The sequence below is a fragment of the Cotesia typhae genome, unplaced genomic scaffold (assembly GCF_013202065.1).
Source record: "Cotesia typhae breed Kobodo isofemale line unplaced genomic scaffold, CoteBio_Ctyphae contig_119, whole genome shotgun sequence".
In the NCBI taxonomy this organism is placed as follows: Eukaryota; Metazoa; Arthropoda; class Insecta; order Hymenoptera; family Braconidae; genus Cotesia; species Cotesia typhae.
Window position 1 is genome coordinate 1,498,961 of NW_027423712.1, and position 26,017 is coordinate 1,524,977.

Consider the following 26,017-nt stretch of genomic DNA (forward strand, 5'->3'; position numbering starts at 1 on the left):
TGAGTTGTAGTGTAGGTATGTCCTTAGCATAACTAGAAAGTTTATACAATATGAGTAGTTTTTAGATACGGAGAATAACATTAGTGGCCTCCCAAATACACAGCCGAAATTTCGCAGAGAAGACGGAGCAGTCACTGCGGGTGGCGCGCCCACCTAGATTATTTATATTATGATAATTTGTCAGCCGCTCCTTGCTCCTTGCTCAAGACTACGCAAAATTATTATATGGGAAATTTTTATTTTAGTTTATAAACATACAAGTAGCCAGTTTACTCAAAAATACATACCAACTTGTAGTAATGTAGCATTAACTTTTTACTACAGGCCAAGTCGAGTAACATTATATTACATTAAGCAAGGATGATCATATAGAACCGTACAGGTCGCCTCTAGGCAACTTTTTACTTAGTTTTTTGCTTTAGAATTCTCATATCAGCTTCTAATTGTCCTAGATTTAATTTTACTTCAAAAAGCATATGGATTATATACTTAAAATAGAAAATTATAATCTCTTTGTAATCCATACGATTTTAATTTATAAATAAATACTATTTACAATTTTATATTATTATTTCTTCTTTTAAATTAAATTAAATTGAATGAATAAATAATTAAATAAACTAAAAAAAATAATGAACAATATATTATTATTTCTTCTTTTAAATAAAATTTTTTCTCTATTTAAACAATCTAATTTCTTCTTTATCTAAAAAAAAAAAATAAATCAAACATAAAACAATGAACAAATGTGATTTAACTATAAGAAAATTTATGAACAATTAAAAAAAGTCAATTTAAGTCAAATGAAGAGATGCTTTGTTAGTACTCGATTGAAGCCCGTCCAATTTAGTATTTGGGGTAGCTGCGCTTGCGCAAGAGATCTTGATCCTCTTTTATATGGATTTGATGCTTATGCTGGAGACTGAGTTGGTGATGATTGCGTGACACAACTCTAGAATACAAGCACAGACGGACAATTTAGTGTTTGTGTGTTGGAGTCGCCAGTGGTTGGAGTTGGAGTACATGTATAGTCTCATATGAAGTCCCCTCTTCTTGGAGAACTTGTAGGGGAAAACCATTGGGTTAACGCTCGGTTGGTCGTTGCTTGATCTAAGCCAACCAGTTTCAGTCTCGTGTCAGCAGGAACAAGTTGCTTGCAGTCATGCTCGTGAGTTATTCTGTTGATACCAAGTGTGCGGTTCATGCTTTCGCATGATTGCCGATTTCTTCTTGACAAATCTGTCAATTGATAAATAATAATAATAAGTGAAGATTTTATAATTTATTTATATATATTGTAAAGTTTATCAGGGTATTTACTTACCCTTAAGTACATTTTAAAAATATATATCATCTTCGCTAAGTTGAGTGATTTGATTAAAGTTATATCGAGATCTAGATTCTTCAGCTAATTGGATACACAGTTCAAGGACTCTGACACTGCTCACTCGAGAAAAGCTTTATTAGCTGTGATACTTTTCTATAAAAACAGTTTGTTATTTATCAGTTTATTAATTGGCTGAAAAATACGCTGGTAATTATTAGTGACAGAATGGAGTGATGATTATTTGTGACAATTAAATTGAACTTAATCATCATCATCTTGGTCATCTATAAAAAAAGAGTTTTTAAAGTGTGTCAATTAATGAATAATAAAACAAAATAAAAACATGATGCACATAATTTTTTTGTCATCAATCCTGATCGCAATTTTAGCCGCGAATACTTCAGCGGCACCAACACATGGGCATGCGATCGTTCCCGCGGCTGATCAATGCGATTGGACTGGAAGGTCAGTTAAATCTTGCGATTTATTTACGACACTTTTAGTTTTAATTTCAACTCGAATTTAATTTAATTCAACTTAAATAAAAATCGAGTTCCACAAAATTATACAATTAAAACACGTTCTGATTTCTTCACATGAGCACAAAAAGTACCGTAATTAGCGGTCGCTAATTACAATGTTTTGTAATTTTTTAAAATTAATTGAATGCGCGCGAGAACTTTTGCTTTTACTTATTCTCCTTATTTATATAATTATACCGGAAAATAATTATCTGTTGCCAAGAATGGAGAAAGAGAGAAAATTTATTCGCTGCTCCATTTCTGGTGGTCGTTAGATCTCTCCTTCTCTCCTTTTAATTTTCTATCTTATTATTTTTATTCATGAGTATGTGTTTGGTAGTAGCCTTTCACTCCTACGACCTACAACAAATAAAATGTTAATTCTAATAAAATATAAACGAAATAGCCATAGCCCCGGGGTATAATTCATGGTAATAGAAGCGGAACCAACGACTCAATAAAAAATCCTTGGAATTCTTGGCTGCTGTGCCTTATTTGCAAATATTATCATTTATTTAACTCTGGCTACTATAACAAATAATAACCAATAATAATAAATTCACCAAGACCCTCGTTCCTCTGGCACGAGCACTACACCTTTTTTGGCTTACTCGCAATACCTTGATACGACCCGTGACAAATTCTTCAGTTATTGGATTTTTATTTGAGTCACATGCTGATTGAAAAATTATTACACTCAATACTAATGTATGATGTAAATTAATTTAGCAAATATTTTAGAATTTTTTTAACAAATAAATCATGGCAAAAAAAATTAAAAAAAAAAATTCAATTTTTTTTAAATAATTTTTTGAAAAAAATCTATTTGTTAAAAAAAAATTAAAAAATGGTTAACATCAATTCTTAGCCCTTGATTCAGAAATGCGTGTGTCCAAGTTGCACTGGGTATGCTCGCTGATACTCAATCGTAAATACAAATGGAGCTAAAAAGAGATAAAACGTTAGTAACTAAGTATTGGCCAAGGCGAGACGATAATTTAATAGCTGCAGGAGGAAAGTAAACTTTTATCAAAATGTAAACCGGTCATACGACTACACAAGAACCGGTTCAGCTCCCTATGACAAAGGGGAACGGCCCTCTTGTCGTTATACTCTAAGTTATTTTTCTTATTTATATTTACCTCCTTCTTTATCGTCATCATCATCTTCATCCTCTTTTCCTTATTGTAGATGCTTTCTATTTTTCTTCTATTCAATCTATTTGTTCCTTATTTTCATCATCTTATTATCAAATTCTCTTTACTTCAATAAATAATTCCGGATTTAATGCATTACGTGCTTGAAAAAAATTCGCTTTATCAGCAATGTGATTAAATTGTATACATTATTTAGCTTGTAAAGTAAACAATGCTCTATTAAACACTGACGACTTCTGCGCCTGGAAATAAAATATGTGTCTAGGTGATTTTCTTTTTATTTTTATCGTAATAAGTTTGATTATACCTAAAATTTGACATAAAAAAATATAAATAAAGTTACCAGACATTTGAAAATTTTTAGAATTTTTTTTTAATAAAAAATTTATCTCAAAAAATTCCAAATTTAATCAAAAAAATGACAATACCTTAATCAGTTGACATTTGACAATTTTTTTGGTTTTTATAAAAAATCAATAATAAAAAATTTTTTTTTTTTTTTAATTTCTAAATGTCAAATTTTTTACATAAAAATTCAAAAAATTGACAGATGTCAGTTAACTTCAAGATCATAAATAATACTAAAGTTAGCCGAAATTTTTAATTTTTTTTTTCAAAGTTAAATTAAATCAAAAAAATATTTTTTTAAAATTACACTTACAGTTTTTCAAGTTTTATACAAGTGAAATTTTTTTTTTTTTATTTTTTTGTAATAATTTGTTCAATAAAAAAAAACTTCTAAAAATTTTTAGATGTCGGCTAACTTAATTTTCATAGATCATAAAATTATAGAACTCAAAAAATCAACTGACATTTGATAATTTCATTTTTATAAAAAATAAATTATTTTCAAAAAATTTGCATTTGTATTTTCTTTCAATTTCCAAATATCAAATTTTTTCATAAAAATTTAGTGATTATAAAAATCCAAAAAATTGACAGATGTCAGTTTTCTTCAGGATCACAAAAAATTATGAAAATTAAGTTAGCCGACATCTAAAAATTTTTAGAATTTTTTTTTATTGAAAAAATTATTAGAAAAAAATAAAAAAAAAATTCATTTGTAAAGAACATGAAAAACTGTCAGTGCAATTTTTAAAAAATGTTTTTTTGTTTTAATTTAATTACTGAAAAAAAAATATAAAAATTAAAATCGTCGTCTAACTTTAGAATGATCAAAAATTATGAAAATTAAATTAGCTGTCATTTGAAAATTTTTATAATTTATTTTATTGAAAAATAATTTTTAAAAAATTAGAAGAAAAAATTATGAAAATTAATTTAGTATTTATTTAATAATTTTAAAAATTTTATAACAAATAAATTATGGCAAAAAAAAATTGACATGTAGAAATTTTAAAAAGTAAAAAATACAATTTTTTTAAAAAATTTTTAGGGCAAGTTTTTTTGATAAATAAAATTAAAAAATTTTTAAGTGATTGTTAACTTTAATGTTATAAAAAATTAGGTAATATTAGGGAAAAAAAAAAAAAAAAAAAACATTCATTTAAAAAAATAAATTTAATTTTTATTTTCCAGCGGTGGCGGCGGTCGAGGAGTGCGTCCAGTTTACTTGAGATGTTCCAGAGGCACGGTGTCGTGGCGCTACCCACGAGGAGCCTTGAGAGTAGTGTTGTCTGGAGGAAGTGACGGTAGAAGTTTCCGAGGATGCGTGAAAGCGTCAGGTCCTGCACGAGTTTACCTCGAGGGCAAGGGCACTCTCCGGCTGGTTTATGCCCCCGGTGACGGAAAACACGAAGCGCTGCATCGTTGCTTCCATTCCCGCGGACAATTGGCCGCGCTCTACGTGGAGGCCGATGAAACGACGCCGACCCGTGGAACTGTCAAGCTGAGGTACGACCTGGAGCTGGAGCACGTCAACAACGAGGGGAAAAAAATTAGGAGGGACGAGGAAACCGAGTGCAGGCCTTGTACTAAAGAAGAGCTTGCTGAAACCTACTGCAAGAGTGATCTTGTTGCTCGTGGGACTGTCAGCGCGGTTGAAAAGAGGCCGGATCTCAATGCCGCGGAGATTATCCTTCGGGTGACCAAAACGCTCAGACGCGTTGAAGAAACTGAGGTAAATTTTTCTGTTTATTTGTAAAATTTTAATGATTAATTTTTCTAAAAATAAAGTTAGGAGACATAATAATTTTTCTTATTTTTCTTATTGTAAAAATTTATAGTAAAAAAATAAAAAAAAAAATTTCACTTGTAGAAAATTTGAAAAGAATGGGTGTAATTTTTTAAAAATATTTTTTAGTTCTAATTTAATTAATAAAAAAAAGTAAAACAAATTTTTAGACTGATAATTTCTGAAAAATAAACTATACGGAAAAAACAAGATGACACTGGATATCATCCTAGATTATACTGTGAAAAAAATTTTTAGATAGTAGCTAGTATAATCCAGATTATAATGAGTATAATCCAGATATCACGTAGTATAATCCAGATATCACGTAGTATAATCCAGATATCACGCAGTACAATCTAGATTTTTCTAGCTACTATTTGAAATTTTTTTTACCACAGATATCACTGAGTATAATCTGGGATGATATCCAGTGTCATCTTTTTCTTTCCGTGTAGTTACAGAAAATTATTTTTTAAAAAATGCATTGATAATTTTTTAGACCTAAAAATTAAATTTTATTAAATAAATTTTTCTTGTAATTTAATTGCTTAAAAAATTAATTAAATTTATTATTTGTCTAAAAATTATAATTAATATTTAATTTTGACTTACAGGACAATGAAATAGACTCAGGTGATCTTCGTCTTCAGCGAGAAGTCAGAGTGAGGCTGCCGACAGTTTGCGATGCGCGACATGGACAGGGAGAATTTGTGATAATGGCCAAAAAGAGACTTGGTGATCTCACCCTGGCCTGTGCCCCCAGACTCGAAGTCTGGGCAGAAGCTGTTCGTGAACTCCAAAGTGCTCCTTGTTTTCTCAAAAGCTGAAGAAAAAAAAAAAAAAAAAAAAAAAGACAATTGATTTCTTCTTCAGAGAATATTTAAAATTATTGTTTTATAAACCTGTAAAGAGAGTGTAAATAATTATATATTATTATTTTTTTGTTGAGTGTACATATTAGAGTACCTTGAGAATAAGTTGTCGATCTCCAAACTGTGATATTGATTTGTAAGAAGAGTTTTAAGAGATGGAATTATGATCGTATATACATATGCTTGTATAATAAAGAGAAAATTTAATGTTTAATTAATTTAAGTATTGTTTATTTTTTTTTTTTAGACATTACGTTTGATATTTTTTCTTTTTTATTTATAGAAAAAATTTATTTTTTAATTATTATTATTCAAGAAATTAAATTTTATTTCTTCCCAACAATCTTAATTTTAATATATTTTATTTGCAATGTATGTTGTTATTATTTTGATTATAAATAACATAAAGGAAAATTAAAAAAAAACTTTTTTTTCGAGAAATATATAGATAGTTTTATTATAATTTTTTTTCAGTAACAAATACATGGAAAATAGACACGAAGAACAATAATATAGAATGTTTTTTTTCACATTCTTTTACGTATTTTTCTGGCTACGTGAATTATTAATTACGTATATATATTTTTCCTTTGGCGTACTTATTTTCTCTAACTTTTATTCTTTATAATTGATTGGTCCAGCAGAACTTTTTCATTTAATAAGTCATGTAAAACAGTATTTTTACAATACATACATCATCAAACACTTAACAGCTAAACTGCTGCCCAATGTGACTAGCAGAAAATAAATAATGATAAAAATAATACAGTATTAATCTGAAATAAAATACAAAATTTAAATAATAAATATAATATATGTAATGCAAAAAAAATTAATTAAAAAAAAAAAGTAGCAATGTTTCTTCGTTGCAAGCATTCGATAGCAGACCATTCACTTAAATATTTTCAATTTATATACACAATTAAATTGATAATTTAATAAAAAATAAAGTGATATCACATAATAAAAAAGCGTTGAAAATTTTTCACCGTGTGAATAAATAAATAAATACATATATTATGATTAGTGTTTTATCATCAATAGATTTAAAAAAAATGGTGAAAAAATTCGCAGTGAAATTTTTGGATTAAAAAATAAAAATCAAATAAATAAATTTAACTTGTCTGAGTTTGATACGGATAATTTGGAGCAAGTGGTATGACCAAGTCATCCATATTTGGCAATACAACAATCTTATCAAACTCTTTCAACAGCTTAGTCTTAATCCAATTAGTAACATAGCCAATGTTGACTGCTCGTTCACCAACAGCTGGCCGGGCGTCTAAATTTATCTTGGGTATCGGTTTGAACCCATACCAAACCCGGTCTGATGGGGGTGGTGGTATGTTGATAGACAGACATCCTTCTATACTTGATACACTAACCATCAATCGTATCTCGGTATTAGAAACTCCTTCCATCGCTCTGCGTACGTACGTCAACTCGGCAGCCTATGAACCATAGAAAAATTTAATATTAATTTATTTCATTTTTTTTTTTTAACCAGACAAGAGTCAACGCCGGCATCTGGACTAAAGCTGCGAGATGCGAGATTATTTCGGCGTTTATTCTCGCACGACCAGCTTGCCAAAAAAATTATTTATGCTCTACTAAAGATGCAGTCAGTTACACATGGTATATATGATTAGTTTAAGCTATTTAAATTATAATACTCGGTGAATAAGTGACACCACTAAATTCCGGATACTCACATGTTGAAAGTATTTATTCGCCGCCAATTTATCGACCATGCTGAGAAACTTTCGTCCGGAAGATTGAGAGGGTCTATTATAAAAAAAAAAAAAATTTTTTTTTAAAGTATAAATTACAAATAAAAAAAAAAATTTATCACTCACGTTGATTCTCGAGTACTAGCTGGCATATTTATGCTCTCTTCATCTTCAGTCGAGGTTTCAGGACTGTCTTCAACGTCACTATCGAACATTGGAGATTTGGCAAGCTTGGGCGACTCATTACCATTACTGTCATTAGGATTATTTATTACAGAGCCAGTTCGGGTCAATTTCATCAAATTTAACTTGGTTTCGACTGTCATTGTCAACCCACACTCGTAGGTGACATTCAAGTCAATCCACAGTCCTCTTTCATCGACCACCGGCTTGGTAGCTTTATGGATGAATGGCGCTCCTTGACCGATTACCAGCTCTGAAATCATTAAACTTTCCATAAAATATGGGAGCTTGATGTTCGACAATTTTCGCTGGATTTTATCCTGTAGGACGTTTATCATATCTGGTGATTTGTGTAAATCGAATAGTATTCGACCGAATAATGCGTTTAACCACAGGACCTCTACTTCTGAAAGCGAACCATTGGAATCCGTTGGTGTTGAAATCTGTATTACAAAAAAAAATTTTTTTTATCAATAATAATAATAATAATAATAATATTTGTCAATTTTTTTTATTTTGATTAAAAAATTAATTATAAAAAAAAATATTAAAAAAAAAATTTGTACTTGTAATTTTTTTAAAATTCTGTAAGTAAACATTTTTTATTAAAATTTCTTAATAATAATAATAATAATAATAATAATAATAATAATAATAATGCAATAATAAATTAATAAAATAAATATCTTACATCAGCATATCGTGACATATAAGAATGAAATGATAATTCCGGAGGAATATCAACATTAGTCGGTACTGTGGTTGAGTTTTTAGGATCACTAGAAGCTTGTGATAGTGATAAGTTGCTTGCCGATGACGTAAGTTCCTTGGTGGACGGTATCGAATTACGTTTGTTAAACGATCTTGTTGCTAAAACAAGTCGTCTGTACCTATAAAAAAAAAAAAAATAAATAAAAATTACTCACACTTATACTTTGAAAAATAAACAAAGACTTGAATTAAAAACACTTGAATAATTTACCAATCCTCTTTTTGCCGGTCTGTTCTTCCAAAAAAAAATAACTTCGATCTGAGATCCTCAACATCATCATGACAATCTTCAAATACATCTTTAGTATCTTTCGAAAAAGACAAATCGTCGCCTGTTTCATCCTCCTCGACAATTAACTTATCCTTCTCAGTCTCAGTAAGTAATTCATCGTCAGACGGCGTCTCGAGTGTTATATTTTCAACAACACCCTCACGGCCTAATGTAACGCATATGGGATATTTTTTGCTCCATCTCCTGTTGAACGTAAAACAAAATTAAAATTTTTCTCCATAAATGGATAGTAATTATCATAAATATTAATTATAATAAACAATTACCGCCTGCGAGTCAGACCCTCGGGTAATAACTCAACTTTAGCTCCGACCAAAGAGTAAACTCGTCTGCGCGTGAATTTAGCAGTCGGCTGAGGCTCGTTCCAGACAGCTCGCTTTGGAATTCGTGTCCTGGTCTCGCTGACCCTTAGGGAATCTCCCTCGAGCTTAAAGTAGACAGACTGAGTCCTGGCAACGTGATAATTTTCTGGATCATAATTGTACGGGAGTTCATTGAGCCATCCCTCAAATTTATCAACCACCGCGTACTCTTCAACCGCAGGTATCTCGAGCACCGGGATGGTCGCCAGTTTCTGAGAATCTTCTATCTCGACCGGCATCGCAACAACCTTGCTAACTCTGCTAATCATTCTTTGTACTGTGATAACAACAACACTACCAGCAAATATGCCAGTTGCTAGAGCTAAAATAGGTACTAGGTAGCTTATCAACCCCAGAAATACCAAAAGTCCAAATATCCTGGACAGCAGATAACTTTTCAACTCTGTTATTATCATTCCTGGCTTGGAGAACTGTCTGGCAGGCTGAGGATCATTGACTAACCTCGAGTACGCTAAATTTTTAACCGTGCAAGTGCTAGAAATTTCCGAAGTTTCCTGGCCCCTGGAAATGTTGGACTGCGACATGGAGTCGACCTCTACCAGCTCAGCAGCCTCGACTCCGCTCTCGATGCTTTCTTCGCGAGCCTTGTCCTTGGCCTTCAACCCAGTCTTTATATTGGAAAACCTAAACCTGTGGCTCTTAGACGGCTTACTGCTTTTAGACGGCGACGGAGATTCCTTCTCAACTTTATCAACCTTCTCCGAGACATCTTCGGTCGGCGTTACATCTCCCAGATCCTCAGGGTCGCTTACGCTGGAGTTTTCTCTGCTGCGACTCTTGTTCTTCTTCTCGCTCTTTATTTCAGACAGCTTTTCTTCAAATGTCTTTGTTATCTTACCGCGGATGTCTGACAACACTTTCCAAGGATCTGAAGGCGGTGTCCCTCCTTCGGACAAGTCCAAGCTTGAGGACCTTTGCTCACCCAGGTCTTCATTACTTTCGTTGCTGTCAGACTTTAATTTTTTTGTTTTGAACGGACTCGATTTTGGTGATGTTCTTTCTGACTCTGGTGTCTTTGGCTTTTCTTCGTCAGTGCTCGGGTAAAGTTCTTCCAGCTCGTCGTCACTCGCGTGGTATTTTATTACAGGTACAGACGTAGTGATTGGTTTACCTGCAATAAATAAAAAAATAATAATAATATTGGAATAAAATTATGTAAAAAAAAAAGTAAAAGTATTTGTGAATATATTTAATTACCTTTTATCATTCCCAAGGTAACTTTAGCGGGACTTTTTTTAGAAGCCATCGTATTTTTTTTTTTTATTATTTTTTTACAATAATATTCCAGCTAATAAAATAACACTTTCACTTGTGTAACTCAGGTGACTCAGTAAACGTCTGGGAATAAATAATCAGGTAATTGTTTGTGTTTATTTGTATGAAATAATTTGTTTTTTATTTTTAAAATAACCTAGTGTTATTATTAATAAATTTGCTATGTAATAAATGTACGGATGACATGTCACTGAGAAGACTATTTAATTTTTTATTTATCACCCGGTCCATATTGTATAAAATATTTAGAAAATAACTTATGAACGTGGAAATAATACATTACATTTGACCATGACACTGGAATATTTGATGACAAATATTGTTCATGTACGCAAAAAATTTATATATGTACAATTATTTATATTATAGTATGAGACTAAGTAACCAACTGACAGAAGTGTTGATACTGATGAATATATATATCAATTTTACATACGTTTTTATGATGCGTGATTTTCTTTTCAGCCAGCTGGTGGTCATGTAACCCTCGACTACGTTTACGTTCAGCTGCTGCTGCTGACAGCTGACGTTTGAATTTGCTTTTAAAAAGTAGATTATTTATAAATAAACTTACGGTGTGAAAAAATAATATTTTTTATTTCTTCTTTAATTAAAAAAATTTTTTAAACTTTTTCGTCAAAGAAGAAATTACACTTCAGCCATGATCATTATTTTAGCTTCTTAATTTAGTGAAAATTTATAATACTGAAGTTAGCGGTCAGCTGTCAATTTTAAAAAATTTTAATAAATTAATAAAAATAAAAAAATGCTTCTAAAAATTTTCACTTGTAATTTTTATTAATTTTCACATGTCAAACTTTTTAATTAATTTTTTTTTATAATTTAATTGCTAGAAAATTCCAAAAGAAATTTTAATATCTGTCAACTTCAGTGTTATGAAAATTTATGAAACTGAAGTTAGCTGACAGCTGTCAATTTTAAAAATTTTTACAACAAATAAATTACTACTAAAAAAAATTTTTTTTAAAATTACAATAATAATTTTTTTGATACATCTACAAGTAAGATTTTTTATATTAATCTGTTTGCTGAAAAAAAAATTCTAAAAATTATCATATGTCAGCTGACTTCATGAAAATTTTATAGAAAACTAAATTTCTTGAACAAACAAAATAAAACAAGAGAAAATTTTAAAAGTCCCGCCAAAAAGTAAATTCTTCGAGCTGCCATCTACTGTATAAAGTAAATACTTTTTCTTAAAAATGTAACTAAAGAGAATTTACACTATGAAGTCTCCATATAAAATTAATAAATCCAACATCCAGCAGTGAAAATCGACGATTCATTCTGTTTTCTGTTTCTGGTTAGGATCCATTTTTATTTTTGTCAATTATAGATAAAAAGAAGTTCATATTAGTAAAAAAAGAAAGGGATTAATTAAAATATTAATGGCAGCAACAACTTTAGAAGATAAGTCGATATGGGCTGGCGAAGAGGTAATTTATTTAACTCTTAATTATTTTTAAGGTTATTATTACTTTATAAAACAGCAACTCATCAGTTTTAAAATTAAAAAATTATGCTAAAATTGACATATAATTTTCGTAAATTTTATAACACTGAAGTTGACAGATATTAAAAATTTTTTTAGAATTTTACAGCAATTAAATAATTAAAAAGTTTGACATGTGAAAATTAATAAAAATTACAAGTAAAAATTTTTATAAGCATTTTTTTTATTGTAATTAATTTGTAAAAAAAAATTTTAAAATTGACAGCTGACCACTAACTTCAGTATTGTTAAACTTTCTAATAGATCATAGCAAAAAAAATTTCATTTATGCTCCAAAAAATTATGAATGCAATTTTTTAAAAATAATTTTCTAGGCGTAGTTGATAATTAAAAAATTGTTATAATAAAACTAATAATTAGAACTATAAAATTAACCTGTATATTTAAAAACAGGAAACTCTGGGCGAGGATGTCAAACGTATGACGGCAGAGGAACTAATATCCCGGAGCCGTCTGCTGGACAATGAAATAAAAATAATGAAGAGTGACGTGATGCGTATTTCCCATGAGCTGCAGGCGCAGAATGACAAAATAAAAGAAAACACGGAGAAGATAAAAGTAAACAAAACACTTCCGTACTTAGTGTCAAACGTGATCGAGCTGCTGGACGTCGACCCACAGGACATGGGTGAAGAGGACGGCGCGGTGGTTGACTTGGACTCTCAACGCAAGGGTAAGTGTGCTGTGATAAAAACGTCCACCAGGCAGACGTACTTCTTGCCAGCGATCGGGCTGGTCGATGCAGACTCGCTCAAGCCAGGTGACCTGGTGGGAGTGAACAAAGACAGTTACCTGGTCCTGGAGACTCTTCCAGCTGAGTACGACGCCAGAGTGAAGGCCATGGAGGTCGACGAGCGGCCGACGGAGCAGTACTCCGACATTGGAGGCCTGGACAAACAGATCCAGGAGCTGATTGAAGCTGTGGTGCTTCCAATGACTCACAAGGAGAAGTTCCAGAACCTGGGGATCCAACCACCCAAGGGAGTCTTGCTCTACGGGCCTCCTGGTACTGGGAAGACTCTGCTGGCTCGTGCCTGCGCTGCGCAGACCAAGTCTACTTTCTTGAAGCTGGCTGGGCCTCAGCTGGTCCAGATGTTCATTGGAGATGGTGCCAAGCTGGTGAGAGACGCCTTCTCTCTCGCCAAAGAAAAATCTCCGGCGATTATTTTTATTGATGAGCTTGATGCTATCGGTACCAAACGTTTCGACTCCGAGAAGGCTGGAGATCGAGAGGTCCAGAGGACTATGTTGGAACTGTTGAACCAGTTAGACGGATTCAGCTCCACGGCCGACATCAAAGTTATCGCTGCGACCAATCGGGTTGATATTCTCGACCCTGCTTTGCTAAGATCTGGACGTCTGGACAGGAAAATTGAGTTCCCGCATCCTAATGAAGAAGCTCGTGCTCGTATCATGCAAATTCACTCCCGTAAAATGAACATGTCGCCTGATGTTAATTTTGAAGAGTTGTCTAGATCTACTGATGACTTCAACGGCGCTCAGTGCAAAGCAGTTTGCGTTGAAGCTGTAAGTGTTTTTATAATTCTAAAATTTATAATTTTTTAGATTTCTATAACAAATTATCATTAAAAAAAATTTAGCAAAAAAATTCACCATTTAGAAATTAAAAAAAATTTTTTTTCTTCATCTATATTGTTAGAACAAAAAAAATTTTGCCGAGGATAGTCATATGATAAAATCGTTTTTTTTTTTAGTCTTATTAGCAAAGGTCTTGATTTGAATTTGTGCCTTTTCAAGGTTTCATATCATTCTCTACAATAGTCAATTTATTATGATAAGTATTTAGGCTGCATTCGAATGACCTTTTATCTTGTAAACTATTGACATTTTTAAAGATATAAGCTCACTCCGACATTACACTCATCGAGACCTTTCATTTGAGTACCCACATCAATTTTTCATATATTTATATATATTATATATATATGTATATATGAAAAATATGTCAAAATGCATGTGGGTACTCAAATGAAAGCTTTTGATGAGTATAACATCAGGATGAGCTTATATCTTCAAAAACGTCAATAGTTAAAAAAGTACAGTGCAATTTAATGAAAGTCATTATTTGATAAAGTAAAATTTTGTTTATTTATAGTTCGCAAGTCACGGCAGTCACATAGTGACTGCAAGGTTGCTAGTTTATTTGTTATAAAAATTTTAAGAATTTTTAAATGTCTGCTAACTTAAGTCTCATTTATTTTACAAGTAAAATATTGATAATTTTTTTTTTTTTTTTAAGGGTATGATTGCACTTAGACGCAATGCAACAGCAGTAACTCACGAAGACTTGATGGAAGCAATCAATGAAGTACAGGCTAAAAAGAAAACTAATCTCAATTACTACGCCTAAGTACTTTCTGGTATTATTTATAAGATTTTTTTATATCATATATCGGTAAACAAAATTAATTACGAGTATAGTTATTAAGATAAATATTCATTTTTGAAAATTGTATTCAAAATAAATTACATAGTTATACTGATTAATGATTTATTTTTTTATACCAATAGATATATGATATTAGAAAAAAAACTGATACACGTGGAAATGTTTTATAGAAGCTTGAAATTAATTGAAAAAAATAATTTTTATTTAATATCAGGCTTATCGTCGTCTGTGACTCCTCTTCTTGACTCTGAAAAATAAAAATAGATTAGTTTAATTATTTTAAATTTTATTGTGGATAGAAAAATTATATGAAAGGGAAAAATTACTTCTTGGGACCCTTAACGAAGCACCAGTCAACTGAAATAGCTTGTCCTAGTATTTCAGTGCCATTCAGCGCTTCTTTGGCAGCTTGGGCTTCCTTGAACGTCTCGTACTCGACTAAAGCATAACCTTTGAGGAATCCAGTTCTGCGGTCGAGATTTAAGTGCAAATTCTTTATTTGACCGTACTCCGAAAATTTGTCTTGGATGTCATCTTCCTGAGCCTCTTCGTGGACTGAATTTATGAATAAAATCCAACCTTCTACAGCTATTGATAAAAAAATAATTTTTTTAGCAAAAAATTGTGTACAAATAAATTAAAAAAAAAAAAAATATTTTTTTATAATAATTTTTTTGTAGAAAAAAATTAAAAATTTGAGTTTTAGAAAAAATTTTTAATTAAATGTGCATCTCGTGGAGTCAGGAGAGAATATCTAACGTTCTGCTGCAGAGCGGATATTATAAATAAGAATATATATGTCCCAGAACTGGTTGAACGTCTCAATTTTATTGTACCTAGCTAGGTAGCACTTGTCTACGTGGACTGACTGTTGGAATTGCCGTTAATAAGGTCGCAATTCTCTACGCGTGCACCGATATACAAAATAGGCAAAATCATCAACAAATATGCTATTGATATTGACATTTTTGGAGGATCAGCAAATAAGATAAAAAGGGTGATTCTAAAATAACATTTCAGGTGTATAAATAATTATTACAAATCATAAATTATCAATTATCAATTATTAAAAAATATAAATTTTTTCTTTTTTATGTTTTTCTCTTCTTTCAAATCTCTTAAATCTATCTTCTCTTTGCAGATATTATTCAATGTATATAAATCATAATAACACTGAAGTTAACAGATATTAAAATTTTTTTGGAATGACATTGAAGTTAGCTGTCACTTGACAATTTTTTAATTTTTTTTAACAAATAAATTTGCCCCAAAAAATTATTTTAAAAAATTGCATTTGTAGTTTTTTAAAATTTCTAAATGTCAATTTTTTTTATAAATTTTTTTTTTTACCATAATTTATTTCTTATCAGCTAAGTTAATTTTCATATTAAATTATTATAAAAAAAATATTATTAAAAAGTTTAACATGTGAAAATTAATAAAAATGACAAGTGAAAATTTTTAGAAGCATTTTTTTATTGTAATTAATTTGTTAAAATTAACAGCTGACCGCTAACTTCAGTATAATAAATATTAACTAAACATTTTTTACATAAAATTGAAATCTATTGTTATAAATTGCCGAGGGCGTTTTTTTTTTAAATAGATAAATAAATAAATAAACTTACATCGTTGAGGACCAGGTTCATTGTCATCCTCCACGACATTCATAGATTCGTAGTGACCAACTTCATCACGAGTAGAAGCTAACTCGGCTCCATGTCCACGACCTTTCCTCTTCTTCGCTTTTTCCTTCAATCTAGCGATACCCTCTAGAATAAATTGCAACAAAAATCAATGAAAATTAATTTAGCCGACATTTAAAATTTTCTATAATTTTTTCAGTGAAAAAATTATCATTTGTGAAAAACTATAAATATAATTTTAAAAAAATATTTTTTAGCTCTAATTTTACAAATAAAAAAAATTGAAAACGTGGGCTAACTTTTGTATTATTAAAAATCATATTGAGTAATGAGTAAGTATTGGGTTAAGTAATGATAACTGTAATTAAAAATAAAAATAAACTTACGATCTCCTTCGTCATCAACTTCAAACTCTTCAGCATTATCAATATCTAATACATCCGCCATTATTAAAGATTACAAAACTTGCTTTTTTATCACCAGGTTTACAAAAAATAATATAATTATTTTATTATTGAATTGAAGAATTCAATAATTTTTACACAAGCACTCTGGGTACTTGATTACAAACAAATTTTAGGGGGTTAGAATTAATAATTGGTTGGACTATAGCTTATATTATACTGTATATGACCGCCTAAGTTTTTATAAATGGTTTTTGACACATGACACCACCTGGTGGCGTTTTACTGTCACTGTGAATGTCTGGAATGTCATCAAATTTAGACAGTACATATTTGTGGATTTAAAAAATAATAACAAAATTAGAATTTCAATAATAAAAATAGCAATTTGCAAAAATGTATGTTAATAAATTTTTATATATTATTATTAGATTAGATAATAATGTAATTAAAGTTAATTGACGTTCTCAATTTTTTGATTTTTTTTTAATAATTTAATTAAAACAAAAAAAAATTTTTTTTAAATTGCACTTGCAGTTTTTGGAGATTTTTACACGTGCAAATTTTTATTTAATAATTTTTTCAATAATAAAAAATTCTAAAAATTTAAAGATGTCGGCTAACTTTAATGTCATTAAATAATAATAAAGTTAGCTGACGTTTTAAATTTTTTAATTTATTAAATTAGAACTAAAAAATATTTTTAAAAAATTGCACTTCATTTTTTCAGTAAAAAAAAATTCTAAAAATTTTTAGATGTCGGCTTACTTAATTGACATTATTAATAGTCCAGTTAATTGCGAATTATGCTTTAATTAAATTTGAAAAAGAACATATTACTGAAATCAGCAGTCAGCTGTCAAATTTTTTGATTTTTATTAAAAATTAATAAAAAAAAAAAATTAACAAAATTAATTAAAAATACAATGACAATGAAATTGACACACATTGAATATTTTTTTTATAATTTTATAGCAATTAAATTATTATAAAAAAATTTAGTTAAAAAATTCCACACGTAAAAATTAATAAAAATTAAAAATGAAAACTTCCAGAAGAATTTTTTTATTGTAATTGATTTGTTAAAAAAAATTTTAAAATTGACAGCTGACGGCTAACTTCAGTGTCATAAAAAAACAATATTAATTGCAAATTGATTTTATTCCTTTCAGATTTTTACATAGACGTCAATTTTGAATGCCATATTTTTATTTAAAAAATCATTTGTGCGACGTTAAAAATCAGTAATAATAAAAAATTTATTGATCTTTTGAATTTTAGCCGAACATTTATCTTAAAAATAAATCTTATAACTATTTAGTATATAATAGGATTAACGTTGACGTCTTAATTAACTTGAGGTCAATTTCATTTAAAATAATTCAGAAATACACATAAGCATCATCTCAAGTATTAAACTTATCATGATTAACATTAATTTGTATTTAAAATATAATTAAAATTTTCATGATTACAATGGAAGATACACAGAAAAAGATGAGTCATATCAATAATATTGTAGTGGCCGATGAAAAATTAATTTAATTAATTTTCAACTATCGGTCTTACTATTTTCAAATATATATATACAAATTCATTATTTTTTTTTTTATTTTTTTTATTATAAGAATATGTGGAAATTCTATTTGTTAAGGTCCCACGTGGGAAAATAAAGCAAAAAATATTCTCATGAAAAATTTATCAAACTATATAAAAATGTTAAAATAAAAAATAACGAGTCACTGAAATTTATTTATCTCGTTATTAACTAAAAGAAAATAATTATTTTTTTCGATGAGGTAAAAAAGCACTGACTCGCAACACCTGTCTTGCGCTGAAAATTATTTTCAACATACTATGGCTCGTTATCATTATCAATAATCGTGTTTGAGCGCCAAACAGGAGTTGGTCACGTGAAAAAATCCCTGGATACTTAATTATTATTTTAATTTTAATTCTTTTACTTTAAATGTACTCGTTGGTTCTAAATTAAATGATTTATTTTTAATATCTCGAGCAACTTGCAACAATTGTTGCCTCGCGTCTTCTTTATTCTGGCTCTTCGCCTTCACCATCTGTAAAATTAAATGGAAATTTTTTAATCAATTAATCAAACAAATTAAATTTATCAATTAGAAAAAAAAAAAAAAATATTAACCTTCACGATCAGCTTCATCATCTACAAGTAAATCTTCATCGTTCGCCGCATCTTCTTCGTCATTCACTGCCTCTTCTTCATCTTCTTCCTCCTCAGCATCGTCTTCAACGACAACAATATTATCATCTCCTTCATCACCATCAGCGCCGTCATCGCCTTCTTCTCCAGCTTCTTCGTCATCTTCTGCTTCGTCGCTATCCATTTCTTCTCCTTCGTCTTCGATTCCGTTTTCTACATCCATATCTGGCGCTAAGTAGTACTGGAACGTAAATTTTCCATTAATATAAATATTACTAAGACTATTAAATAATAATAATCTCAATTTTTTTTTTTTTTCATAAAAAATTAATAATAAAAAAAAATTTGTACTTATAATTTTGTTAAATTGCACTGTACTTATTTAACTATTGACGTTTTTAAAGATATAAGCTCATCCCGATGTTATACTCATTAAGAGCATTCATGTGAGTACCCACATGCATTTTGATATATTTTTCATATATACATATATGGGAGGGAGTGGGTACTCAAATGAAAGGTATTGATGAGTGTAACATCGGGATGAGCTTATATCTTTAAAAATGTCAATCAATCACGAGATACAGGGTCATTTAATAATTATGTATCTAGAGATACAGCATTTTTGAATGGAGCCTAAATACTTATCATAAATTGACTATCGGTGAGAATGATATGAAACCATGAAAAATCATATAAATACACTGGCCACAAAATTTTGCTTATTCTCTTAATAATATAGATAATAATAAAATTATTTTACCTGTAACGGGTTTGGCCACATATCATCTTTAATTAACTCTGCAATCTCATCGGAGCTAGGATCACCGTGATCCGTGAACCAGTCGAAGAAGGACCGATGGCTCAGTGTCCTCTTACGTCCTTTGGATTGATTCTTGTTCTTAGACTTTTTTGTCAAGTCAGCTCCTTCCTTCCAGCGGATAACAGTACTCTGCGATGCTGGATCTCCTGCAAATCAGCAGGAGTTTTTATAATAACATAGATCATTTTACAAATTTACGTCCTACAATATTTCTCTATTCTTCTTCTATGGTGAGGATTTATTTTTCACAAAAGTATAAGTGAATTAATTACGCTACTCACCTGTAGACCCTAAATGGAATTCTTTAGTTAATACATCATTTTCAAAATAGGGATTTTCGTCAAAATAAAAATTAATCCTATATCCAGATTTGATGTCTTCAAATTCTTCGACTTCTAGCTTGTTCAAATATCTCAGTGCGTCTTCTTCTTCTTCTTCAAGAATTTCAGCAATTTTTTTATTGTTGACAAACTATTTTTTTTTTTTTTTGTAATAGTTAAGGAAGAAAATTTTTTTTATACAAGCTACTTGCTAAAAATAAAAAAAAAAATAGTTTAATTTAGTCTAATTTATAATATTTAATTGAAGAGACATTTTATAAATTTTTTATCAAATAAAATATAATAAAAATAAAATTTTAGAAGAAAATTTACATATCTATAAAGTTTTAAAAAATTAAAAATGCAATTTTTTAAAGTAAAAATTAAGTTAGCCGATTTCTAAAAATTTTCAGAATTATTTTTTATAGAAAAAATTATAAAAAAAAAAAAAAAAAATTCATTTGTAAAAAACTTGAAAAACTATTTTTTAATTCTAATTTAATTAATGAAAAATAATGATACTGAAATTGAGAGACATCTGATCATTTTTAGAAATTTTTATAACAAACAAATTATATCAAGAAAATTTTATTGAAAAATTTCATTTTCAGAAGCTCTGAAAAATTATAAATGAGATTTTTATAAATAATTTTCCATGTTCAGTTTATTTTTCAGGCAAAATCAAAAGATTGTCAAGTTTTTGCTAACTTCAGCCTCATGCAAAATAATAAAAAAATTAGAAAAAGGTCGGCTAACTTTACTATTATTTTTTTTTTAAATAATTTTTTGGAACAAATTTTTTTGTTAAATAAAATTAACGACATTAAAGTTAGCAGTCACTAGAGAATTTAAAATTTTTTTAAATTTCTAAATGTCAATTTTTTTTGCCACAATTTATTTAGAAAAACTTCTAAAAATTATAAAATATCTGCTAAATTTATTTTCATATAAAATAAAAAAGTTTTGAAGTGTCTGGTAACTTTAATGTCATAAAAATGTCAGATGTTTGCTGATTTTAGTATTATAATTACAATAATAATTTGAAAGTAACAAAACGCGCCATGTAACACGAGTTGTGAATAAACTAGAGTACAAATATACATATATATATATTTACATTTGTGTATACTTATATATAAGAAACAAGATGGCGTGCAGCACCGGTAGACGCCGGTATTACCGCTAAATGTCAATCAACGTAAAGTATTAACAAGTAGAATTAAGATAAAACAAAAATAAATAATAAAACATAACGTCACTGATTAAAAAGGATACAGCAATGACCCAAAAATTGGGTATCCTCTTGATGATGTCGTTGCGCTTTTGGAAATATGGTTTACGTAGCTTGTTGTACTTTTTCTCAACCTCGAGGATTTCGTCGCTGGCTTTTTCGTTGAGCCCATCGATTTGATTTTGGCAACCGTCTATTTCTTCAAGAGTCTTCTGGATTTCGAGATCGTAGTGAGACTCGTTCCCGTCGCCTGACCCGGGGTCTTCCAATTTTTTCATTTTTTTACTCGACGACATGGTGAGTATTTGTCTAGAAAGTCAGCACAACACTCCACGCACTCAGTAGTGTTCACCTCACTGTTTATATTTCTCTAAATTCCAAGCTGCTGCTGGTACTCGAGCACGGTCACGACAATAGGCGATCTAAGAGCTAAGAGTTTGTGGCGCGCGATTCGCCTATTTTATTGTGACCTTGATTAATCAACATATATGAAGACCTGCAACATCGGAAACATTATTCACGACATCTAGCGGCCGAAATTCATCAACTCATCACTTTACCAAATATCTTCAACTCTCTTGATAAAATTTATTCCATCAACATCAACAATCAGAAGACACTCTGAACTTGACTGACATTAGAAATTTTTTATGATCCTAGAAATTTGAATAGCGCGCTGCGCGCGCGCGTTAATTTTAACCAATAAGGAATCAGGTCCCATTTTTTTGCGAGTTTCGACTATTGACTAACTTCACACTTTCATGTATTTTTATTCAAGGGATTCAAGTTAGCTGTCACTTGACAATTTTTTAATTTTATTTAACAAAAAAAATTTGTTCCAAATAATTATTTTTAAAAAGTTGCATTTTTTATTTTTTCTAATTTCTAGATGTCAATTATTTTTTTTTTCGCCATAGTTTATTTGTTATAAAATTTTTTAAATTTTTAAATATGTGCTAAATTAATTCTCATAAATTTTTGATGACACTGAAGTTGACAGACATAGAAATTTTTTTTAGATATTTATAGAAATTAAATCATGACATTAAAGTTAGCTGTCACTGGATAATTTTTTAATTTTTTTTAACAAATAAATTTGCTCGAAAAAATTATTTAAAAAAAATTGCATTTGTAGTTTGTTAAAATTTCTAACCGTCAATTTTTTTTAAAAATTTTTTTTTTTGCCATAATTTATTTCTTATTAGCTAAGTTAATTTTCATATTAAATTATTATAAAAAAAAAAAGATATTATCTAAAAGTTTGACATGTGAAAATTAATAAAAATTACAAGTGAAAATTTTTAGAAGCATTTTTTTTATTGTAATTGATTTATTAAAAAAATTTTTTAAATTAACAGCTGACTGCTAACTTTAGTATTATAATTTTTGAAGTTAATGAAAATTAATTTCACTTGTAATTTTTATTAATTTTCATATGTGAAACTTTTTAATTAAAATTTTGTTTTTAATAATTTATTTGCTACAAAATTCTAAAAAAATTTTTAATCTCTGTCAACTTCAGTGTTATTATAATTTCATAGTAATTAAATTATTGTAAAAAAAAAATTTTCAACGTGAAAATTAAAAAAAAATTATTAGTGGAAATTTTTTAAAATATTATTTTAATTGTAATTTGTTTAAAAAATTTTTTAAATTGACAGCTGTCAGCTAACTTCAGAGTGTTGAAAAAAATAAAAAAAAACAACAATGTATAATATATTGAAATTTTAATGTATAATCTGAGTAATTAGTTGTCATAAACTATACTGAAGTGAAGTGATTTGAAAAACAAGCTAATTTAGCAACACCTGCCTGAAATTGTATTTCTGAATGACAAAAAATAATAAATTATTATTTTACTTAAAAAATTAACATAAATAATTCATAGAATTTTTTAAAAATTTTGAGTCACTTTTAAAAACTAAAATAAATTTGAGTGAATGGATAGAAATAAAGTGAAATCCAAGGCCGGTGTTTGATTACATTCCTGTTACGCTGATCTGCTAAATGACAGTTTGCTGGTAAACGATGAACGAGGTAGATGAAAATGAGATCAATGAGGCGTTTCAGGAGCCGAAGAAAAAATTTTGGCAAGTGAGTAATTATTTTTGACAGCTTCTTTAGTATTTGCAGTGTTTAAATTTCAATTTTGATTGTTTGTATTTACATTTACATTATTTAGAGATCCTCAAGAAAAAGGACCAAGAGCGATGTGATCAGTGTGAGTTCAATGGATATTTCTCTAGATTCAACAATTATCAAGAGGAAAAAAAGACGGAGGATTACTGAGTTGGCTAGCAATTTTTTAGCCGCGTCGACTACTGGTCGATTGAGCAATGTGCTGCAGCGGTCTTTTGGGTTTCATAGTAATACTTCTGTGGGTATGATTGACGAGGACGGCGAGTCGGGTCCTAGTAACAGGTAAATCTTTATTTAATTAGACTTATATAAATTTTGGTAATTATTTACAAGTGGGATCAACCCCATTTTAGGCCATATTAGGTGAAAAATTAATATTTTCAAATTTTTTTTGTTTTTACGTCGCATTTATGATAAAAAATGTCGTGAAATAAAAAAATAAAGATTTCGATAACTTTTTTGCCTTCAAAAGTTGGAAAAAATTTTGGTGCTCATGTTTTTGGATAAAATTTATATTTTATCTTTTTTTGATGTTTTTAATATATTTTCTTTTTGAAAAGTACAGCAAAGAACAGTTAAAAAAAAAAAAAATTAAGAAAATATGTAAAATTTGTTAAAATTGTGATAATCAAACTTTTTTTATGTATTTTTTTAAAAAAATATTTATCAATAAAATCAAATAGAAATTTCGTTGAAAAAAATGAAAATTAAAATGGTTGGGCCCACTTGTAAATATTTTTTCTAAATTCTTTATTTTTATTTAACAAATAAATTAGGAGTAAAAAAATATTTAAAAATTTTTTTTATACAAATTTATTATTATTTATTAAATGAAATAAAATTAAAACATAGTCAAGTAACTGTTAACTTGAATTAAATTTTTTATTTTAATTTATTATGATTATTTTCACTCAAAATAGTGATTTATTTTTTAGAACGCAGAGTAAATGCGAGCAAGTAGGAACCGTAGTGATGAACAGTTGGGTGACAGATGTATCAAAATACCCACCCGAGAAATTAACTTCAATTATGAGCAGAAATGACATTAAAAGACAGGAAGCTATTTATGAGCTTTATTGCGGAGAAAATGTGCTCCTAAATGACCTCCAGGAACTCAAAGAGTCCTACCTGGAGCCTCTGCAGTCGACAGATATTTTCACACCCAGTGAACTTCGTATTTTGTTCGGTGACATTGACATGCTGATCCACGTGCACAGCAAACTCCGGGACGATTTAATAGAACTGCGAGACACGTCGGGGCTTACCAATTCAATTGGCCCGACGATACTCGAGTGGTTGTCAACGCTCACAGAGCCATACATCGAGAGGTGCAGGTCGCAAATAATGGCGAGGCATCTGCTGGAGACAAAACGGACGCGGAGCAAAAAATTTCAGGAGTTCCTCAAGAAGAAAATGGAATCACCGCGGGCAGTTGATTTGTGGACGTACTTGGACGTGGCTCGATCTCGCATCGTTAAATATCCGCTGTTGATAAAAGAAATAGTGAAACGAACCCCGTCGACGTACGAGGACTACGCGATGCTCAAAGAAGCCAGTATTATATTCACAGAGATGTTGGAGAAAATAGACCAGGCCATGGGAGACGCCGAGTGTGAGCTAGCTCGAATGAAAATAATCTCCAAGACTGAATACGATCCTGAAGGATTGATCAACACCGCGAGGGAGCTCATCACCGAAGGACAGCTCAAAGATCCTCGCGGATTGAAGCTTCATTGCTTTTTGTTCGACAACTGCTTCGTGGTCACTCGTCCAGTCATTAAGTCCAGGTCGAAAAACTACGATCTTCATTGTCCTGTCATTGCCAAGGATCAGCTTCTTCCAGAGTCTCCGGATGTTGATGAGGACGGCTGCTTAAAAGTTGGAGACCGTACTTTGCTCGTGAGAGACGAGCATGACAAAAAACACTGGATCGATGCCTTCAAGAAGGCCAAGTGTATCACAAAAAAAGTCAAGAAAAAGTCTATGGACAGCGGTGATAAATCTTCTGAGGAATCCTCGAGGGTGTTACGTGACAAACAGTTTCCTAAGCGAAGTACTCGTGAACGTCCGATTTGAAATTTATTAATTCGAGATGACACGGTATCAGAAAATTGGGAATTTTATTTATAATTACAGTATAGTTGTTTGACACTTTTAATTTTATTTTAATTAAAAAAATAAAATTTTCTCAAAAAATTATTTATCTTAATATTTATAATTTAAAAATTATATTTATTAATTTATTGGAGGTGATTTTTTTTTTTATTTAAATAAAATTGCAAGTGTCAACAACTGGGTATTTTAACTACTGATAATTTATTATTTGAAAAAATGCATACTGACTTTTAAAATATTCTTAGCGTGCAATTTTTCAAAAATATTTTCATTTAAATTCTCGGAGATCTGATACTTTTGGATCCATAGAAAATAAAATCAACGTTTAATATATCTTCCAGTAACTAATAATTAAAAAAAAAATTGGTGCCTATTTAATATATACAAACTTTTATTTATTTAATAAAATACTAAAAAATAAGGGACATATCTTCCGATATAAATAATTATATTAAAAAATTATTAGCTGGTAAAAGGTGTTGAAGATATCTTTTTTTTTATAAATATATATGTAAGTTTATTAAAGCCTTGAAGGCGAATTAATAAAAAAAAAATTATTCGTATGTGTGTT

At 29.6% G+C, this 26,017-nt stretch overlaps 6 protein-coding genes across 8 annotated transcripts; 3 read left to right on the plus strand and 3 right to left on the minus strand.

Moving 5' to 3' along the window:
- Positions 1–1,117: 1,117 nt before the first annotated feature.
- Metrn (meteorin) lies at positions 1,118–6,228 on the plus strand. Its single transcript, XM_074247470.1, has 3 exons — positions 1,118–1,792; positions 4,545–5,085; positions 5,757–6,228. The coding sequence occupies exons 1-3, from the start codon at positions 1,671–1,673 to the stop codon at positions 5,967–5,969; spliced, it is 876 nt and encodes a 291-aa protein (XP_074103571.1). The 5' UTR covers positions 1,118–1,670; the 3' UTR covers positions 5,970–6,228.
- Positions 6,229–6,440: 212 nt separating this feature from the next.
- On the minus strand, positions 6,441–11,013 carry LOC141530403 (testis-expressed protein 2). The gene is made up of 7 exons (XM_074247482.1): positions 10,571–11,013; positions 9,257–10,484; positions 8,910–9,173; positions 8,619–8,817; positions 7,871–8,370; positions 7,727–7,799; positions 6,441–7,465 (listed from the first exon to the last, which is right to left on the minus strand). Exons 1-7 carry the CDS (start codon positions 10,617–10,619, stop codon positions 7,130–7,132), a joined length of 2,649 nt encoding a protein of 882 aa, XP_074103583.1. The 5' UTR covers positions 10,620–11,013; the 3' UTR covers positions 6,441–7,129.
- A 912-nt stretch (positions 11,014–11,925) lies between these two features.
- On the plus strand, positions 11,926–14,686 carry Rpt5 (26S proteasome regulatory subunit Rpt5). The gene is made up of 3 exons (XM_074248023.1): positions 11,926–12,105; positions 12,576–13,709; positions 14,443–14,686. Exons 1-3 carry the CDS (start codon positions 12,058–12,060, stop codon positions 14,551–14,553), a joined length of 1,293 nt encoding a protein of 430 aa, XP_074104124.1. The 5' UTR covers positions 11,926–12,057; the 3' UTR covers positions 14,554–14,686.
- Positions 14,678–16,816, minus strand: Tsu (40S ribosomal protein S12 homolog tsunagi). The gene is made up of 4 exons (XM_074248033.1): positions 16,625–16,816; positions 16,221–16,364; positions 14,919–15,180; positions 14,678–14,839 (listed from the first exon to the last, which is right to left on the minus strand). Exons 1-4 carry the CDS (start codon positions 16,683–16,685, stop codon positions 14,809–14,811), a joined length of 498 nt encoding a protein of 165 aa, XP_074104134.1. The 5' UTR covers positions 16,686–16,816; the 3' UTR covers positions 14,678–14,808.
- A 1,065-nt stretch (positions 16,817–17,881) lies between these two features.
- On the minus strand, positions 17,882–21,613 carry Set (NAP domain-containing protein SET). 2 transcript variants are annotated; one of them, XM_074248137.1, is made up of 5 exons: positions 21,237–21,613; positions 19,923–20,112; positions 19,582–19,778; positions 18,801–19,059; positions 17,882–18,717 (listed from the first exon to the last, which is right to left on the minus strand). In XM_074248137.1, the coding sequence occupies exons 1-5, from the start codon at positions 21,486–21,488 to the stop codon at positions 18,692–18,694; spliced, it is 924 nt and encodes a 307-aa protein (XP_074104238.1). In that variant the 5' UTR covers positions 21,489–21,613; the 3' UTR covers positions 17,882–18,691. The 2 variants fall into 2 exon arrangements, with proteins under 2 accessions (XP_074104238.1, XP_074104232.1); XM_074248131.1 differs by having other exon boundaries at positions 19,582–19,787; positions 21,237–21,612.
- Positions 21,614–22,953: 1,340 nt separating this feature from the next.
- On the plus strand, positions 22,954–26,000 carry LOC141531149 (rho guanine nucleotide exchange factor 3). Of its 2 annotated transcripts, none has more exons than XM_074248700.1 (3): positions 22,954–23,286; positions 23,375–23,613; positions 24,252–26,000. In XM_074248700.1, exons 1-3 carry the CDS (start codon positions 23,221–23,223, stop codon positions 25,405–25,407), a joined length of 1,461 nt encoding a protein of 486 aa, XP_074104801.1. In that variant the 5' UTR covers positions 22,954–23,220; the 3' UTR covers positions 25,408–26,000. The 2 variants fall into 2 exon arrangements, with proteins under 2 accessions (XP_074104801.1, XP_074104810.1); XM_074248709.1 differs by having other exon boundaries at positions 22,956–23,286; positions 24,267–26,000.
- The last annotated feature ends 17 nt before the right edge of the window (positions 26,001–26,017 follow it).

What these genes read in the sequence shown, in the direction of transcription:
- Metrn (XM_074247470.1), top strand. Translation starts at nt 1,671, where the DNA reads ATGATGCACATAATTTTTTTGTCATCAATCCTGATCGCAATTTTAGCC. An exon ending in CAATGCGATTGGACTGGAAG is followed by an intron (nt 1,793 to 4,544) that starts GTCAGTTAAATC and finishes TTTATTTTCCAG; the next exon opens with CGGTGGCGGCGGTCGAGGAG. An exon ending in GACGCGTTGAAGAAACTGAG is followed by an intron (nt 5,086 to 5,756) that starts GTAAATTTTTCT and finishes TTTGACTTACAG; the next exon opens with GACAATGAAATAGACTCAGG.
- LOC141531149 (XM_074248700.1), top strand. Translation starts at nt 23,221, where the DNA reads ATGAACGAGGTAGATGAAAATGAGATCAATGAGGCGTTTCAGGAGCCG. An exon ending in CGAAGAAAAAATTTTGGCAA is followed by an intron (nt 23,287 to 23,374) that starts GTGAGTAATTAT and finishes TACATTATTTAG; the next exon opens with AGATCCTCAAGAAAAAGGAC. An exon ending in GAGTCGGGTCCTAGTAACAG is followed by an intron (nt 23,614 to 24,251) that starts GTAAATCTTTAT and finishes CACTCAAAATAG; the next exon opens with TGATTTATTTTTTAGAACGC.
- Rpt5 (XM_074248023.1), top strand. Translation starts at nt 12,058, where the DNA reads ATGGCAGCAACAACTTTAGAAGATAAGTCGATATGGGCTGGCGAAGAG. An exon ending in CGATATGGGCTGGCGAAGAG is followed by an intron (nt 12,106 to 12,575) that starts GTAATTTATTTA and finishes ATTTAAAAACAG; the next exon opens with GAAACTCTGGGCGAGGATGT. An exon ending in AAGCAGTTTGCGTTGAAGCT is followed by an intron (nt 13,710 to 14,442) that starts GTAAGTGTTTTT and finishes TTTTTTTTTAAG; the next exon opens with GGTATGATTGCACTTAGACG.
- Tsu (XM_074248033.1), bottom strand. Translation starts at nt 16,685, where the DNA reads ATGGCGGATGTATTAGATATTGATAATGCTGAAGAGTTTGAAGTTGAT. An exon ending in AGTTGATGACGAAGGAGATC is followed by an intron (nt 16,365 to 16,624) that starts GTAAGTTTATTT and finishes AATTTATTCTAG; the next exon opens with AGGGTATCGCTAGATTGAAG. An exon ending in TGAACCTGGTCCTCAACGAT is followed by an intron (nt 15,181 to 16,220) that starts GTAAGTTTATTT and finishes TTTTATCAATAG; the next exon opens with CTGTAGAAGGTTGGATTTTA.
- LOC141530403 (XM_074247482.1), bottom strand. Translation starts at nt 10,619, where the DNA reads ATGGCTTCTAAAAAAAGTCCCGCTAAAGTTACCTTGGGAATGATAAAA. An exon ending in ATATGTCACGATATGCTGAT is followed by an intron (nt 8,371 to 8,618) that starts GTAAGATATTTA and finishes TTTGTAATACAG; the next exon opens with ATTTCAACACCAACGGATTC. An exon ending in CGAATAAATACTTTCAACAT is followed by an intron (nt 7,466 to 7,726) that starts GTGAGTATCCGG and finishes TATGGTTCATAG; the next exon opens with GCTGCCGAGTTGACGTACGT.
- Set (XM_074248131.1), bottom strand. Translation starts at nt 21,488, where the DNA reads ATGTCGTCGAGTAAAAAAATGAAAAAATTGGAAGACCCCGGGTCAGGC. An exon ending in TGTGGCCAAACCCGTTACAG is followed by an intron (nt 19,060 to 19,581) that starts GTAAAATAATTT and finishes TTTACGTTCCAG; the next exon opens with TACTACTTAGCGCCAGATAT. An exon ending in TGATGAAGCTGATCGTGAAG is followed by an intron (nt 18,718 to 18,800) that starts GTTAATATTTTT and finishes TTAATTTTACAG; the next exon opens with ATGGTGAAGGCGAAGAGCCA.